At 40.4% G+C, this 13,968-nt stretch overlaps 1 protein-coding gene across 2 annotated transcripts in view; it reads right to left on the minus strand.

Annotated features, from left to right (window-relative positions):
* Positions 1 to 13,968, minus strand: part of CCDC146 (coiled-coil domain containing 146) — an 82,305-nt gene that overhangs the window by 26,165 nt on the left and 42,172 nt on the right. For both annotated transcript variants that reach the window (XM_040544556.1, XM_040544555.1), the window contains exon 5: positions 7,876 to 8,085. In XM_040544556.1, the coding sequence (XP_040400490.1) occupies positions 7,876 to 8,085 (210 nt within the window). The remainder of the gene's footprint in view (positions 1 to 7,875; positions 8,086 to 13,968) is intronic.

The raw sequence follows: 13,968 nt of genomic DNA on the forward strand, positions 1-13,968 counted from the left end.
AACAATACAAAAAGTATTGAAGCCAATCTTGTGTTAGATTAAAATATATGGTGATCACTCTCAGGAACAATGTAAAGGTGTCCAAATTTAGGGGAAGATTGCTGAACAGTAGCTGGAACTATGAAAGATACATGCATTATTTTTTTCTACAGTGCACATTTGAACCTAATTTTTCTTAGTTTTACAACCTCCTATAGGGGTGCCTCCTTCACCCTTGTGTTTATACAAACAAAATATACGGGGTCAGAAGGCACACTCCACCCACAGGTCCTCCCAACTGCAGAACACAGCATTTTAATTTGGAGCTGAGGCAAAAGGAAAGAGTAGGTGGGTTATAAATATCCACAAAGACATCACACATCAAAGAAAGTGCAGTTGCTGGTAAGAAACTTTCTTCCTTTGACTGTTCACATACACTTTCATGGTGTAAACAACTGTAAGTAAAGATCCTTGAATCTAAATGGGCTCTCGTGACAAAAAAAAAAGTGTCCTGAAAATTGACAGGGCTTGTAGACAAAGGCAATTGGGTATAATAGAAAGCTAAATAGAATAGGCAAGGTGATCTTAACCTATGTTCAAAGCTACGTTGCAATTTAATTTCAGACAACAGAGATGATGAAGGAGGGCAGAAGGAAGAAAGAAAAGAATAGGAAAGCTCTGGGTGTATTTTAATTGATGTGAAAAAGATGGATGAGTAAGTACAAAAGTGAAGCTGAACCAACAAGACCTACAACAGGAGCTTCTTGGTGGTGAGTAGGTAAATAGTGCCAAGTATTAAAAACTAGCTTTGGAATCAGTGAAGAAATATATCAGTACAACCCTAGTGCATGCAATGAACATCTCTGATCCTAAATGAGGTGTTTTGGCTACAGCAGCTTGCATGTTGTCACAACCAACTAAACTTAAGTCCGTGTACTACCGACTGGGGAACCAGGAAGCAGGTTCTCTCAGTGTAGTTAGTACCTGTGATGACACCTTCTGAGTCTCAGGCTATAAATGAGTAATTATTACAACTGAGGAACGGGTGGAACAGCTAAATTCTGTGTCCCAGACATAGCAAAGAATCAACAGCAGCAATTAATTTTGTGTTTGTAACTCCAGCCAGAGGAAGTGCTGGTTAGGCCTCCTTGAGACTCAAGTAGTGTGTGAGAATCAGCTATACCACTCTTGCAGTAAATGGAGTATTAACAGAAGTGGACAAGTTTCATGAAACAGCTTTGTCACTTGAAGCTATAAACTATGTCAAGGGAGCCCTGGGGCAGACTCACCTACACAAAGCAGCTAGTACAGTTGCTTCTGTATGTGGTCGATATAGAAGAGATGCAGTCAGTTTAGTTATTCTTTTTTCTGTGCAACCTTTCAAGGGCAGATTAAGTCTTTGCAAGGTGGTGGTTCATGTTTCAGGTGGTGTTGGTCAAGGGTAGAGAGTTCAGTCTCCTAGTGGAGCCTCATGAAGGATCCTTCTTTGGATCTTGAGCTCAACTCTTGATCAGTGCTAATATGTTTTACCTTTTTTCTTGGATGATTTGTTTCTTATGTTTTGGTCTTCCAACAAAAGGAGCAAAGCTTTTACTCAGAAGCCTCAGGTGACATCTTTCCAATCAGTCAAGGAAAAAAAAGTCCAAAAAGAAAACTGGGTAGTCAATGCTACAGTCCAAAAATTCACAAAGAGCAAGCACTGAATCAGACAGACAACACAGAAGAAATAAAGGCACAGAGTAGATTTTTTTAGTTTGTTTTACAGCATGTATGTATATTTGTTTGGGCAGACTGCAAGCATGCCTCTATGGGGACTGCTAAGCCTAAAAACAATTTTGAATGTCAGTGTTTGAACACCGACAGAGTGAATGAGTGTAGAAAAAGTCTTTCAAAGAAAAAAGCTGGGTTTAGATCAGTCTTCTTCCCCCAAACCCCGAATATTATTAAAATAATTGTAAAATAAAATTTTATTGCAAAGTCTATTGTAACTTCAGAAATTGCACAGAACAAGAGTGCAGACAGACACAGGAGTGTTTTGCAGGTATACAGTGCAAGTACAAGTGAGTAGAAGGAAACATCAGGTGGTTTCTTTGCGGCAGTGGGGCTCAGGAGCTACTCCTTTAGTGTACCTTTGTTTATAGACAACATTGGATCAAACTGAGCTGAAGTTGAGCCACTTTGAATCAGCGATAGCAGCTTTGGTTCTGTGCACTATACAGCTGACTCCTGTGTTGGAATGCTATGCTGGTCAAACACAATATTTTCACTTACCAACAGGTTGTCTAAGTGTATTAATAAGTTAATAAGGACAATTTGTATCCCCAACACATTTCAGCAGGATTCCTAGCAGGACTCCTTGGGACTGGCATAATCACACTAACGAATGTCCACTCTGCACAAACACCCATAGCTTTCTGACTGCCACAAAAACTGATTAAATAAGTCATGCTCAAACTGATTAAAGAGCTACTGCGTTGCTCGTCATCAGCCTGTGCTGTGCCCTCTTTAATATCACGCCAGATGATCAAAAGAGCAATCCTAAAAATTAGGAGGAGAACATACTTGACACTGTTTTTCTTTTGTCACATTCCTCACTCATGAGGACAGATTCCTGTGGAGCCATTCCAACTTCACAACAAAGACTCTGCCATCCATCAAAAGTAAAATGATTTGAACACCTCATTTTCTGTGACATGAACAAAGGCAACAGGGAACTGCAAGCACCAAGTGAAGTTGCCTTAAGAGTGAGCAGACCAACTACTTTCATGCAGAAAACAGTGAAGGGGTAAAAAGAAAATGGAGGCGAAAGAAAGAAAAGGGTAAAAGACACATGGATGAGAGGAGAGGAGAGGAGAGGAGAGGAGGAGAGGAGAGGAGAGGAGAGGAGAGGAGAGGAGAGGAGAGGAGAGGAGAGGAGAGGAGAGGAGAGGAGAGGAGAGGAGAGGAGAGGAGGAGAGGAGAGGAGAGGAGATCTTTTTAAGTACTAATTTCAAAAATGTGAACATTTAAATAATTTACTACATTAATTTTGCATACTCAGCTTTCACTTTCATGGATTGCTTTTTACATTTTATTTTGTTTAAACTCATGGTTTCTCCCTGACAATTTTTTTTTCTGTTGTGCAAAATAGCTTAGTTTCAAAAAATTGCTTTCATTAGATGCCATTTACCTTTTTACTTTTTAAAAATGCATTTAAGGCATAAAATTAATGTTTCAAAATGTTACTAATGGAATTTATCTTACCCTTATTTGGGTATGGTTTCATGAAGTGTTATGACTCAGTTTAATAGGTTACCCCTAATAAATACGGAGTATCTCTACTCCCACTCCCTGGTATTCTTCTCAGCTTTTGGCTACAGAACCGTCATGCCAGCTCCAGAGTTCCTAAGGGACTACTCTGTGAGCCAAAGTAACTCATCAAAACAGCAAAAAAATCAACAAATAAGAAACTTTTTTTCCCTACTTTCAGTGAGTTTAAAAGTCTCTCAGAGTTCAAGTAGCTTACTGGTGAGTAACAGACAGGGCAGTGGAGCAGGAAAGGAGCATACACCTGGGGGCAGGAGAGGAGTATTTGCTAATGTTTCTCACTTTGCTCTACTTATTTTCATGAAGTTTAATAGCAGTACCATACATAAAAAGCTACCATGGATGCAGATCTAATGAGCTAAGAAAAAAGCATGAGGCATATTGGGCCATTAATGAAAATACATTCCAGATTTCTCTCTGACAGATGTTTGCTCACAGATGCAAACTGCCACAGAAATAAAGTTGTCAGAGAAATTAAGAAATGTGGTGGTAGTTGTCAACAGAGGTCCATTTCAGTTCCTCAGCTAGCAGAGAACCAGAACCTTCCTACCATTATGAATCCCATCACACAGGAAAGTGAACTCCCTCAGCTACCCTTACACAGGTGGGAGTGCTGAGGAACCCACAGAAGTTGCTCAGCACCTTGCAGCTAAAATCTAGTGACCACAAGGACAAGATATCACAGCTGACAAGCTGCCAGCATGACATTCCTGTAAGGCTCTTAACTCTGCTTAGTTTGTATGTACTGGGAATGCAGTCACAAGTCTAGTTGATAAGAAGTTCGATTGTAACCCGATTTACTTATTACTTTTAGTTCTTTACTAAATAAACTATGGATACAAACTTAGCTTTTCATTTTGTAATTACTGAATGACTAATCCAGAAATAATTGCAAGCATTGAAATAATTTTCCATATTTGTAATGCTTGTACAAGGACTAAGTCAGTTTTGCAATCTTGACTTGCCTGCAATAGCACACAGGACTTCATGAATAGCTATTTGGCTACCTGGATAAATGACTGTGAGGGCTGTAGGTTAGACTGGGGGGTTGAAAGAAAATTGTTCTCAAGAATGAGGCACCCTTAACCTCACCTATAATCTCGTTACAGATAATTTCATTTCAAATTAATAGCTTACTTTTTCAAATATAGTTTAGATTATATATTTGTTTATATGATAAATTCATTATTTATCAGTAACAAACTAATTGATGCTATAACCTAATAAAGCATCTCTTCCCTAGTTTGTCTCAAAAAACCAGGGTTCAAAGCCTCCCATGGGCACTAAAATGAATAATTTAGGGAAATGAAAAATTTCCTCAAGCTAGAACACATCCTTCCTGACCACATTGATCCTTTTTTTGTTCTCTTGCTGATCTGATTTTTCAGAGTATATTTGTACTCAGTGAGGTACTTCAGTCCCAGCTATATGAAGAAACTTCAAGGGTTTGAATGCAATTGTACCACAACTGAATTGGGATTGTTATTTTTCCTCTTTGCTACATTTGCCCAATATTATTTGGGAGGAAGAATATTTCTGGAGTCAGCTCTGAGTTTGGGGTAGTGGTCCAAACTTTATAATGTCGGCAAAATCTTTTCCAGCTGTTATTCACCTCCTGTGCTTGGCGCATAAGCCCCATACAACGGTACAACAGAACAGGAGTATAAACTGGAAGAAGAGTCACATGCCTCTGTTGGAAGGATGTTGCACCCGTGCAGTCACCTTCAGAAAGGATCCCCAACAACTAAAGCACATCAGAGCTACTTCTGAATAGCTCATGGACTTTTTTTTTATGCTATGAAAATATCACAATATTTCTGAAAATGTGCTGATATGACGGTGCTGCAAACAATTTAAATTAATTCTTGGGATGTTGAATATCCAGTGAAATGATAAAGAATTAAAACAAAAGAAAAATAGCTCCTTCAGCTGTTGAAAAGTGTACCTAGTCTAGAAAAAAATGTTTACATAGTCAAGCAAATAAGAAATGCAATATGGAAGAGAGAACATAGAAATAGTAAGGGACAAACAAAATCACTTTGTCTATGTTATGGTATATCTCCATGACTCTTGAAGAGAAGAAGACAAGTTTACTGTTGTCAGTTTTGAATCTGAGTGGACAAAGGTTACTGAATGGCATTAGCTATCAGAGAAAGTGAAGGGAGGCAGGACATAAAGGCAGCAGGGACTAGAGAAATGCTTCCGAGAAAAGGGATTAGAGAAACAGGGAAATTGAAGGTCTGCAGAGGCTGTCTCTCACTTCCAACTCAGCAGTATTTCCAAGCAGACAAGATCTTAGCCAAGACGGAAAAAAAAAAAAAAATGTAAAAAGAAAAAAGATAAAGCAATAGATAAGAGACATGGATATTCCCTTCAAAAGCTTTTCCCCTTCAAGTTTCCTGCCTGGTATACAGAAGAAGGTAAATAAGCAGTATGTTTGTTTTCAGGCTAAACAGCCATTAGTCATAATTCCCAAAGAGAAGTTTTCTTGCAAGTGCCAAGCACATCTGGGACTGTTGTCCAACACAGTTGGACAACGAGGGAAACTGTGCTCCAGCGAGACCAAGGGTCAAGAGAGGTTGGATCACGGGATTCCATCCTTCCCAGAAATGAAGGGAACCTAGCAGCTAACTTACACTATCTTTGATGAGGTTTGCCCTCGGTCCCTGACACTGCCCATGCACATATATATATATCAAGACATAATTTTACTATGTGGACAAACCATCAGACATAGAGTTCTTCATTTCACATTGATGCTACTCTTAGATCACCTGCTATTCACTACTCTATTCTGGACCCTGATTTTCACTATATTTTACAGGCACCAACCCATCCTTTTTTTACAAACATGCGTTAACATCCATTTTCTGTTTTTCTTCATAGCTTGTTTCTCATTTCCACACTTGCATTCTTGCTACTTGCCAGAGCTGAGAGGGATGTTAGTGTTGGAGTAGGGGAGAATAAATAGGATTGGCAGCATACATATCTGTGTGGCTCAGAGGGAGAAAGGAGACGGTCAAGGAAGAGGGATCAGCTGAGGATTCCTAAATACAGAGGAATGTATTAGGCTCATGAAATCCTTGCCTCACAAATGGACAGGGTCTGCGCTTTTGGTCGCTCTTAGATACTGCACCATATGTACTTCTGGTCAGACTGTACAGATGGTTTTGATCTCATGCAATACATAAAACCAAACAGAGGAAGTTTCTTATTAAAGTGAAAGAACTTTTTTTTTTTTTCATCCTATTGCTGACCCTAAAAAGTATATTTTTAATCCACGCTTTTAATCCACTATTTTAAATTCATATATGATAATCAATGCAATAAATGTTCAAGGGTAATTGAAATAATACCTAACCTGTGTATCTGTAGAAATCTCCCTTTGACTAGAGGTAGAAAATAGATTATGAGTAAATATCCCCTAAACATACAAAACCCAACAATTTTTTGGAAAAGTAATGCAAAATTAGTAAAAAATATTTGTAATATATGAAAGGAAATGGATAAAAAGCATGATATTTTGAAAAAAATGTTTTTGGACTGCTTGCAAATTTCAATAAATTCTGTATTTAGTAATTATTTCAGGAAATCTCATGATGTTTAGCTATCTCATAAAAAAAATAATTTTTTCCAGATGATTCCTCTATTGCTCCCACTCCCAATTTACTTCCTTCTCAAGTTTCTTTCTCTCTTAGAGCAAACATTTGGCTCTAACAAAAAAAAATCAAGAAAGAACTGCCAGAAAAGTCTGCTCTATGCAGTTTGTACAGTGCCCCTGCTCTCCTTGCAGAAAAATAATTTTAACTGCTGAGTTGCTGAGATTATTTATTTGTGTTTATATACCAACTAAACTTTTTTGAAGATGGGTAAAAATAGCAAGAACCCCACAAAATAAAAATATGAGTTCATCTCTATAGGTACATATTTTTAAAAGTACAATAGCACTGTTTATCATTTTACCATAGAAGCTTCAAGCACAATACACTCATATATGCAGATAATTAAAATGTATATAATATCAAGCTTATTCTGGACTTTTTTCTTTTTATAGAAATGTCAAGTATTCACACCTTTCACAGCAAATTTCTAATTTTTCAGATATGAAAGTATACAAATACTTCTCCTCCTTTAAATAATTGAATAGAAAAACCTGAATAAAGTGTGCTTCTGATGTTAAAAATAGTGTTGGGCCCATTTATGACATTGTTTCCATTAAATCCCAGTCACCAGGTCTCTGAGACACTTTATATTGAAGGTGTCCTAGACTAGAATTGTTGCCGTAATTTTTGCCTACCTAAATTTTAACCATACAATGCAGTAAATCTTAAACAGTATTTCAAAGGACACCAAGGCACCTTCTAAAATTAAAATTATCTGCAAACCACACTATAAATCACACTTCAGAGTAATTTTATTTATCACTAAAATGTTGCTGTTACTAGGGCAAATCTGTGGCAATTTGCTTAACAATAACCGTCAAGAAATGTATCTATGTAAGATGGAGAGGAGACTGAATTACAGTTTATGTTATTATCTTTCTAGATTAACTGTAATAAAAATAAGTGGAGATTGACCATGATCACCTACCATTTCACTCTGAACTGAATTTCATACTCTCTTTCTTTAATAGCATTGTATTCATTTTGGCAACTAAGAAGTTGTTGCCTTATTCGGCAAACTTCACTGGAAGATTCTTCAGGGAACTGTTCTGCTTTTTCCAGTTCATGTTGCTGTTGTTCCAGGTTTACACTAAGACGTTTGGCTTCCTGCAATAGCTGGATCTCAGATTTCTGTAAACTACATTAAACAGAAAAATTTAGAACCAGTCAATAAGAAGCACAAGCTTTGTATTTATATTTCTTTACCTACCTATAATATTTAAAGAAGATGAGACTGGATTAAGCTCTGAGTAATCTTGTCTGATCTCATAGTTGTCCCTCTCTTGAAGAGGAGGTTGGACCAGAGACCTCCTGAAGTCTGTTCAAACCTGAATTATTCTATGAACCCATGAGAACAGTGGAATTTTATGTGATTTTTTTTTCCTGCATACGTAGTGTTGGTGTGGGATTAATCTCATCTAATTTTAACCAGATGCAAGGTTAGTTACTCTACATTATTTGTCTAGCACGCCCTAATATCAGTGAAGAGATAGCATTTCAGGTAAATATACCCAAGTCAGATCTGAATCAGTGTGGTGACCAAAAAAAGCAAGGTATTCACCAGAACAGGGCCCATATGGGCTATACAACACCTCCAAGCTCTAAGCAAACACCTGGACACCGACTTAGTGCTGAACTGCACCTTGCTATCGCTGGAGTGTCACTGGTAGCTGAAGTAGCTCTCTTAATGATACCCAAGCTGCAATTACATTTGTGGACTCTGTGGAAATGTATGATAACGCTCGTAGAATCAAACAATTATCTGATCTCACTTGCGTCTCCAAAGTCTGGCTTCACGGAAACAAATTGTAATAGCCTTTCAATGCTAAGAGACTTGTATTCGTAATATGCTTAGGAGCCTTTGTGGTGGTAGCTGAGTAACTGACCTTAAAAGGTGTTATTAAAATACATTGGTAATTATGGAAGAGTTTTAAGGGGAACTGAAACATGAAAATTCTTATACAATGCAAAACATATAAACCTAGTCTTTATGCTACAAAAATCATTGTATATACCTTCTCTGTATTGTTACATTTTAAGTTTTATGCAATGGCATGTTACAAATGATGTGGAAGAATAAAGAACTCTATCACTATCAAACTAACTATACTGTACAAACATAGCTGAAATAACATAGCAGGAAAAAAAATGCTCTGCGTAACACTTCTACTTAGATAGCCACTTCCTTTTTTAAAACAGAGAAAAAGAAAACCACAGACTTGAACAGGATACAAGAGCGTGCCTTTATCATGAACAAATAACTTCATGTGCTGATGTATTTACATAATAACTTTTTAATAGAAAAATAAATTGAGATATCTATGCAAGATCCTATATAATATTTGGATCTTACTTACATAAGTCCAAAATAATGAATCTGGTCTGGGGAGAAAATATAATTGGACACAATAATACACATTCATTTAAAACATATTCTTAAATAAAACAAAAGTTTTACATAAAATTTCTTAAAAGGTAAGATCTTCAATAAAACCAAAATACTTATGATTTACTTTTTTCAAGGTAATAAAATGTTAAAAAAAAAAAAAAAAAAAAAGAATTGAATCACAGAATCACAGAATCGTCTAGGTTGGAAGAGACCTCCAAGATCATCTAGTCCAACCTCTGCCCTAACACTAACAAGTCCTCCACTAAACCATATCACTAAGGGCTACATCTAAACGTCTTTTAAAGACCTCCAGGGATGGCGACTCAACCACCTCCCTGGGCAGCCCATTCCAATGCCTAACAACCCTTTCGGTAAAGAAGTTCTTCCTAATATCCAACCTAAACCTCCCCTGGCGCAACTTTAGCCCATTCCCCCTCGTCCTGTCACCAGGCACATGGGAGAATAGACCAACCCCCACCTCTCTACAGCCTCCTTTAAGGCACCTATAGAGAGCGATGAGGTCTCCCCTGAGCCTCCTCTTCTCCAGGCTAAACAACCCCAGCTCCCTCAGCCGCTCCTCATAAGACTTATTCTCCAGACCCCTCACCAGCTTCGTTGCCCTTCTCTGGACTCTCTCGAGCACCTCCATGTCCTTCTTGTAGTGAGGGGCCCAAAACTGAACACAGTACTCAAGGTGCGGCCTCACCAGAGCCAAGTACAGGGGGACAATCGCCTCCTTAGACCTGCTGGCCATGCTGCTTCTTATACAAGCCAGGATGCTGTTGGCCTTCTTGGCCACCTGAGCACACTGCTGGATCATATTCAGCCAACTATCAACCAGTACTCCCAGGTCCTTCTCCGCCAGGCAGCTTTCCAGCCACTCATCTCCCAGCCTGTAGCGCTACTTGGGGTTGTTGCGCCCCAGGTGCAGGACCCGGCACTTGGCCTTGTTGAACTTCATGCAGTTGGCCTCAGCCCATCGGTCCAGCCTATCCAGATCTTCCTGCAGAGCCTTCTTTCCCTCGAGCAGATCGACACATGCACCTAACTTGGTGTCATCTGCAAACTTACTGAGGGTGCACTCGATCCCCTCATCCAGGTCATCGATAAAGATATTAAAGAGGACCGGCCCCAGCACTGAGCCCTGGGGGACTCCACTAGTAACCGGCCTCCAACTGGATTTGGCTCCATTCACCACAACTCTTTGGGCCCGGCCATCCAGCCAGTTTTTAACCCAACAAAGCGTACGCCAGTCCAAGCCACGAGCAGCCAGTTTCTTGAGGAGAATGTTGTGGGAAACGATATCAAAAGCCTTACTGAAGTCAAGGTAGACCACATCCACAGCCTTCCCCTCATCCACCAAGCGTGTCACTTGGTCATAGAAGGAGATCAGGTTCGTCAAGCAGGACCTTCCTTTCATAAACCCATGCTGACTGGGCCTGATCGCCTGGTTGTCCTGCAAGTGCCGCGTGATGACACTCAATCTGCTCCATGAGCTTCCCTGGCACCGAGGTCAAACTAACAGGCCTATAGTTCCCCGGATCTACCCTCCGGCCCTTCTTGTAGATGGGCGTCACGTTTGCTAGCCGCCAGTCAACTGGAACCTCCCCTGATAGCCAGGACTGCCGATAAATAATGGAAAGCGGCTTGGCCAGCTCCTCCGCCAGTTCGCTCAGTACCCTCGGGTGGATCCCATCTGGCCCCATCGACTTGCGTACATCCAAGTGTCGTAGCAGATCGCCAACCATTTCTTCATGGATAGCGAGGGCCACATCCTGCTCCCCATCCCCTTCCACCAGCTCAGGGTACCAGGTATCCAGAGAACAACCGGTCTTGCCACTAAAGACTGAGGCAAAGAAAGCATTGAGCACCTCAGCCTTTTCCTCATCTTTTGTAACTAAGTTTCCCCCCGCATCCAGTAAAGGATGGAGATTCTCCTTAGTCCTCCTTTTTGTGTTGATGTATTTGTAAAAACGTTTTTTGTTATCTTTAACGGCAGTAGCCAGATTGAGCTCCAGATGAGTTTTGGCCTTTCTAATTTTGTCCCTGCACAGCCTCGCAACATCCTTATAGTCCTCCTGAGTAGCCCGCCCTCTTTTCCAAAGATTATAAACCCTCCTTTTTCTCCTAAGCTCGAGCCACAACTCTCTGCTCAGCCAGGCCGGTCTAGTTCCGCGTCGGCTCGTCTTTGGGCACGTGGGGACAGACCGCTCCTGAGCCATTAAGATTTCCTTCTTGAGGAGCGCCCAGCCTTCCTGGACTCCTTTGCCCTTCAGAACCTCCTCCCAAGGGACTCTGCCAACCAGTGTCCTGAACAGCTTAAAGTCAGCCCTCCGGAAGTCCAAGACAATGGTTTTACTGGTCCCCTTCCTGACTTTGCCAAGAATAGAGAACTGAACCATTTCGTGGTCACTCTGCCCAAGACAGCTCCCAACCACCACATCTCCCACCAGACCGTCACTGTTCGTGAACAGAAGGTCTAGCGGGGCACCTCCCCTGGTAGGCTCTCTAACCAGCTGCATCAGGAAGCTATCTTCCACGCTCTCCAGAAACCTCCTAGACTGCTTTCTCTGGGCTGTGTTGTGCTTCCAGGATATGTCTGGGAAGTTGAAGTCCCCCACGAGAACAAGCGCTGACGATTTCGCGGCTTCTGCCAGCTGCCTGTAGAACTCCTCATCCGTCTCCTCATCCTGGTTTGGCGGTCTATAACAGACCCCCACCAGGATGCTTGCCTTGTTGGCCTTCCCTCTGATCCTAACCCATAGGGACTCAACCTTATCATTCCCAGCCTCAAGTTCCTCAACATCTAAACACACTCTAATATAGAGAGCCACACCACCACCCCTCCTGTGCTGCCTGTCCCTTCTGAAGAGCCTATAGCCAGACATTGCAGCACTCCAGTCATGTGAGTGGTCCCACCACGTTTCCGTGATGGCAACCAAGTCATAGCCTTCCCGCTGCACGGTTGAGTGCTGAATTGAGTGCTGAATCTGGACCAGACATTGTTCACTATAGTTGCCAACAGCATTTTTTCATGTGAAGATTTAAATTCCAAGGAAGAAATAACTGGAAATATACACAATGTGCACAAATAGAATCCCATGAGTGCAGAAATATGCTTGCTGAGTCTGATGTGGCAGCTTTGGGATTTATGAAGTGATTTATAATTTCACTTAAGAAGATAAGGCTTAAGAAGGCTTAAGAAGATAAGACTCCCAAACTGTCAATGAACTATCATTACTTGACTTTCTTACAGCTTGGTGCATGAGAATATTCATATTTGTGCCACAAGATTGTATGACCAAACAAGTTTTCAGGGATGAAATATGAGTTCAGGCACTTAACCTTCAGGTGAAGCCCCACTGCAAAGACGATGAGTGAGATGGCACCAGAAAGGGAGGACAGCCTGTTCCCAGAACTTCAGTAGTGCAGCAAATACAAGTTCAGAAACATCTAATCGCTTGAAGCAAAGTGTCAAAGATGTTATCTGCCAGGTGACATCTCTAGCTTTTCAGAATGCTGAACTAAGCAAACCTGAAAGGACTATTTACCGCTAGGTAAAGGACCACACTATAACTGTGCGCTCTAGCAACAGCCTTAAAAATGATCTGCACACATACTAGTTGAATTCATCATATTAGACAAATCCATACCAGAGAGATCAGTTACAATAGTCTGGTGGAACTGTCACGGGGATCTACACTTTTTAGGAAAAGGTTCTTCACTGAGAGGGTGGTTGGGTTCCTGGAGAGGTTTATGCCGCATGCCTGTTACTGTTTAAGAGGCATTTGGACAATGACATCAATAATAAGCTTTAATGTTTGGTTAGCCCTGAAACAGTCAAGCAGTTGGACTTCGCAGGGATCTTTGAAGGTCCCTTCCAATTGAACTATTCTACTCTACTCTAATTTCCAGTCTGAACTTCCCCTGACACAGCTTCATGCTATTCCCTTGGGTTCTATCACTGGGACTGACTAAAAGAAAGAAATACACATGACTTGAAGACCTGCTCATCCAGCATAATTTCTTTCCACATAGCATTATAACAACACTGGTGCACAAAAGACATTCTGCTTTGGGGGACTAAATAAGGAATAGATGAAATTTAACTGTAATAGGTGGAAAAAAAAAGAAAAAGTTACTGCTCCACAGAATTGTACTGCACATTTAAAGGTGAAGAACTAAAAATTAAAAAAAAATTGTATTGATTCTTTTGAGTGTTTGATTATAGGAAAAGAACAAATGCTTTTTAAATGATCACAAAGGGTCATGCTCAGTACAGGCTGAAAAGAACATGATGTGAGTCATGAGTGCACTAGGATCTTTTAGTATTTTTCCTGCTCTTCAGAACTGTGACTTTTTCCAAGGGTGGGCAGGGCTTCATCTCAGTTGACTGAGACCAACAGCATAAACATATATTGAATCCATCATCAGGACTCTGTTTTAGGCAATGGAAAACAACAACAATAAAAAACAGATGCTTACAGATGTCTGTTTAAGGAGGAAGTGTATGGACCCTGTCTCTTTCTATCGAGTGTTAATGGACTTTAGATACTGAGTTAGGTGTGCATGTCTACAGATGTCAACATATGGAGAAATGAATCCCACCTTTAATGTCTGAAAAGTCCTCAA

This window comes from Cygnus olor, chromosome 1, assembly GCF_009769625.2.
Source record: "Cygnus olor isolate bCygOlo1 chromosome 1, bCygOlo1.pri.v2, whole genome shotgun sequence".
In the NCBI taxonomy this organism is placed as follows: Eukaryota; Metazoa; Chordata; class Aves; order Anseriformes; family Anatidae; genus Cygnus; species Cygnus olor.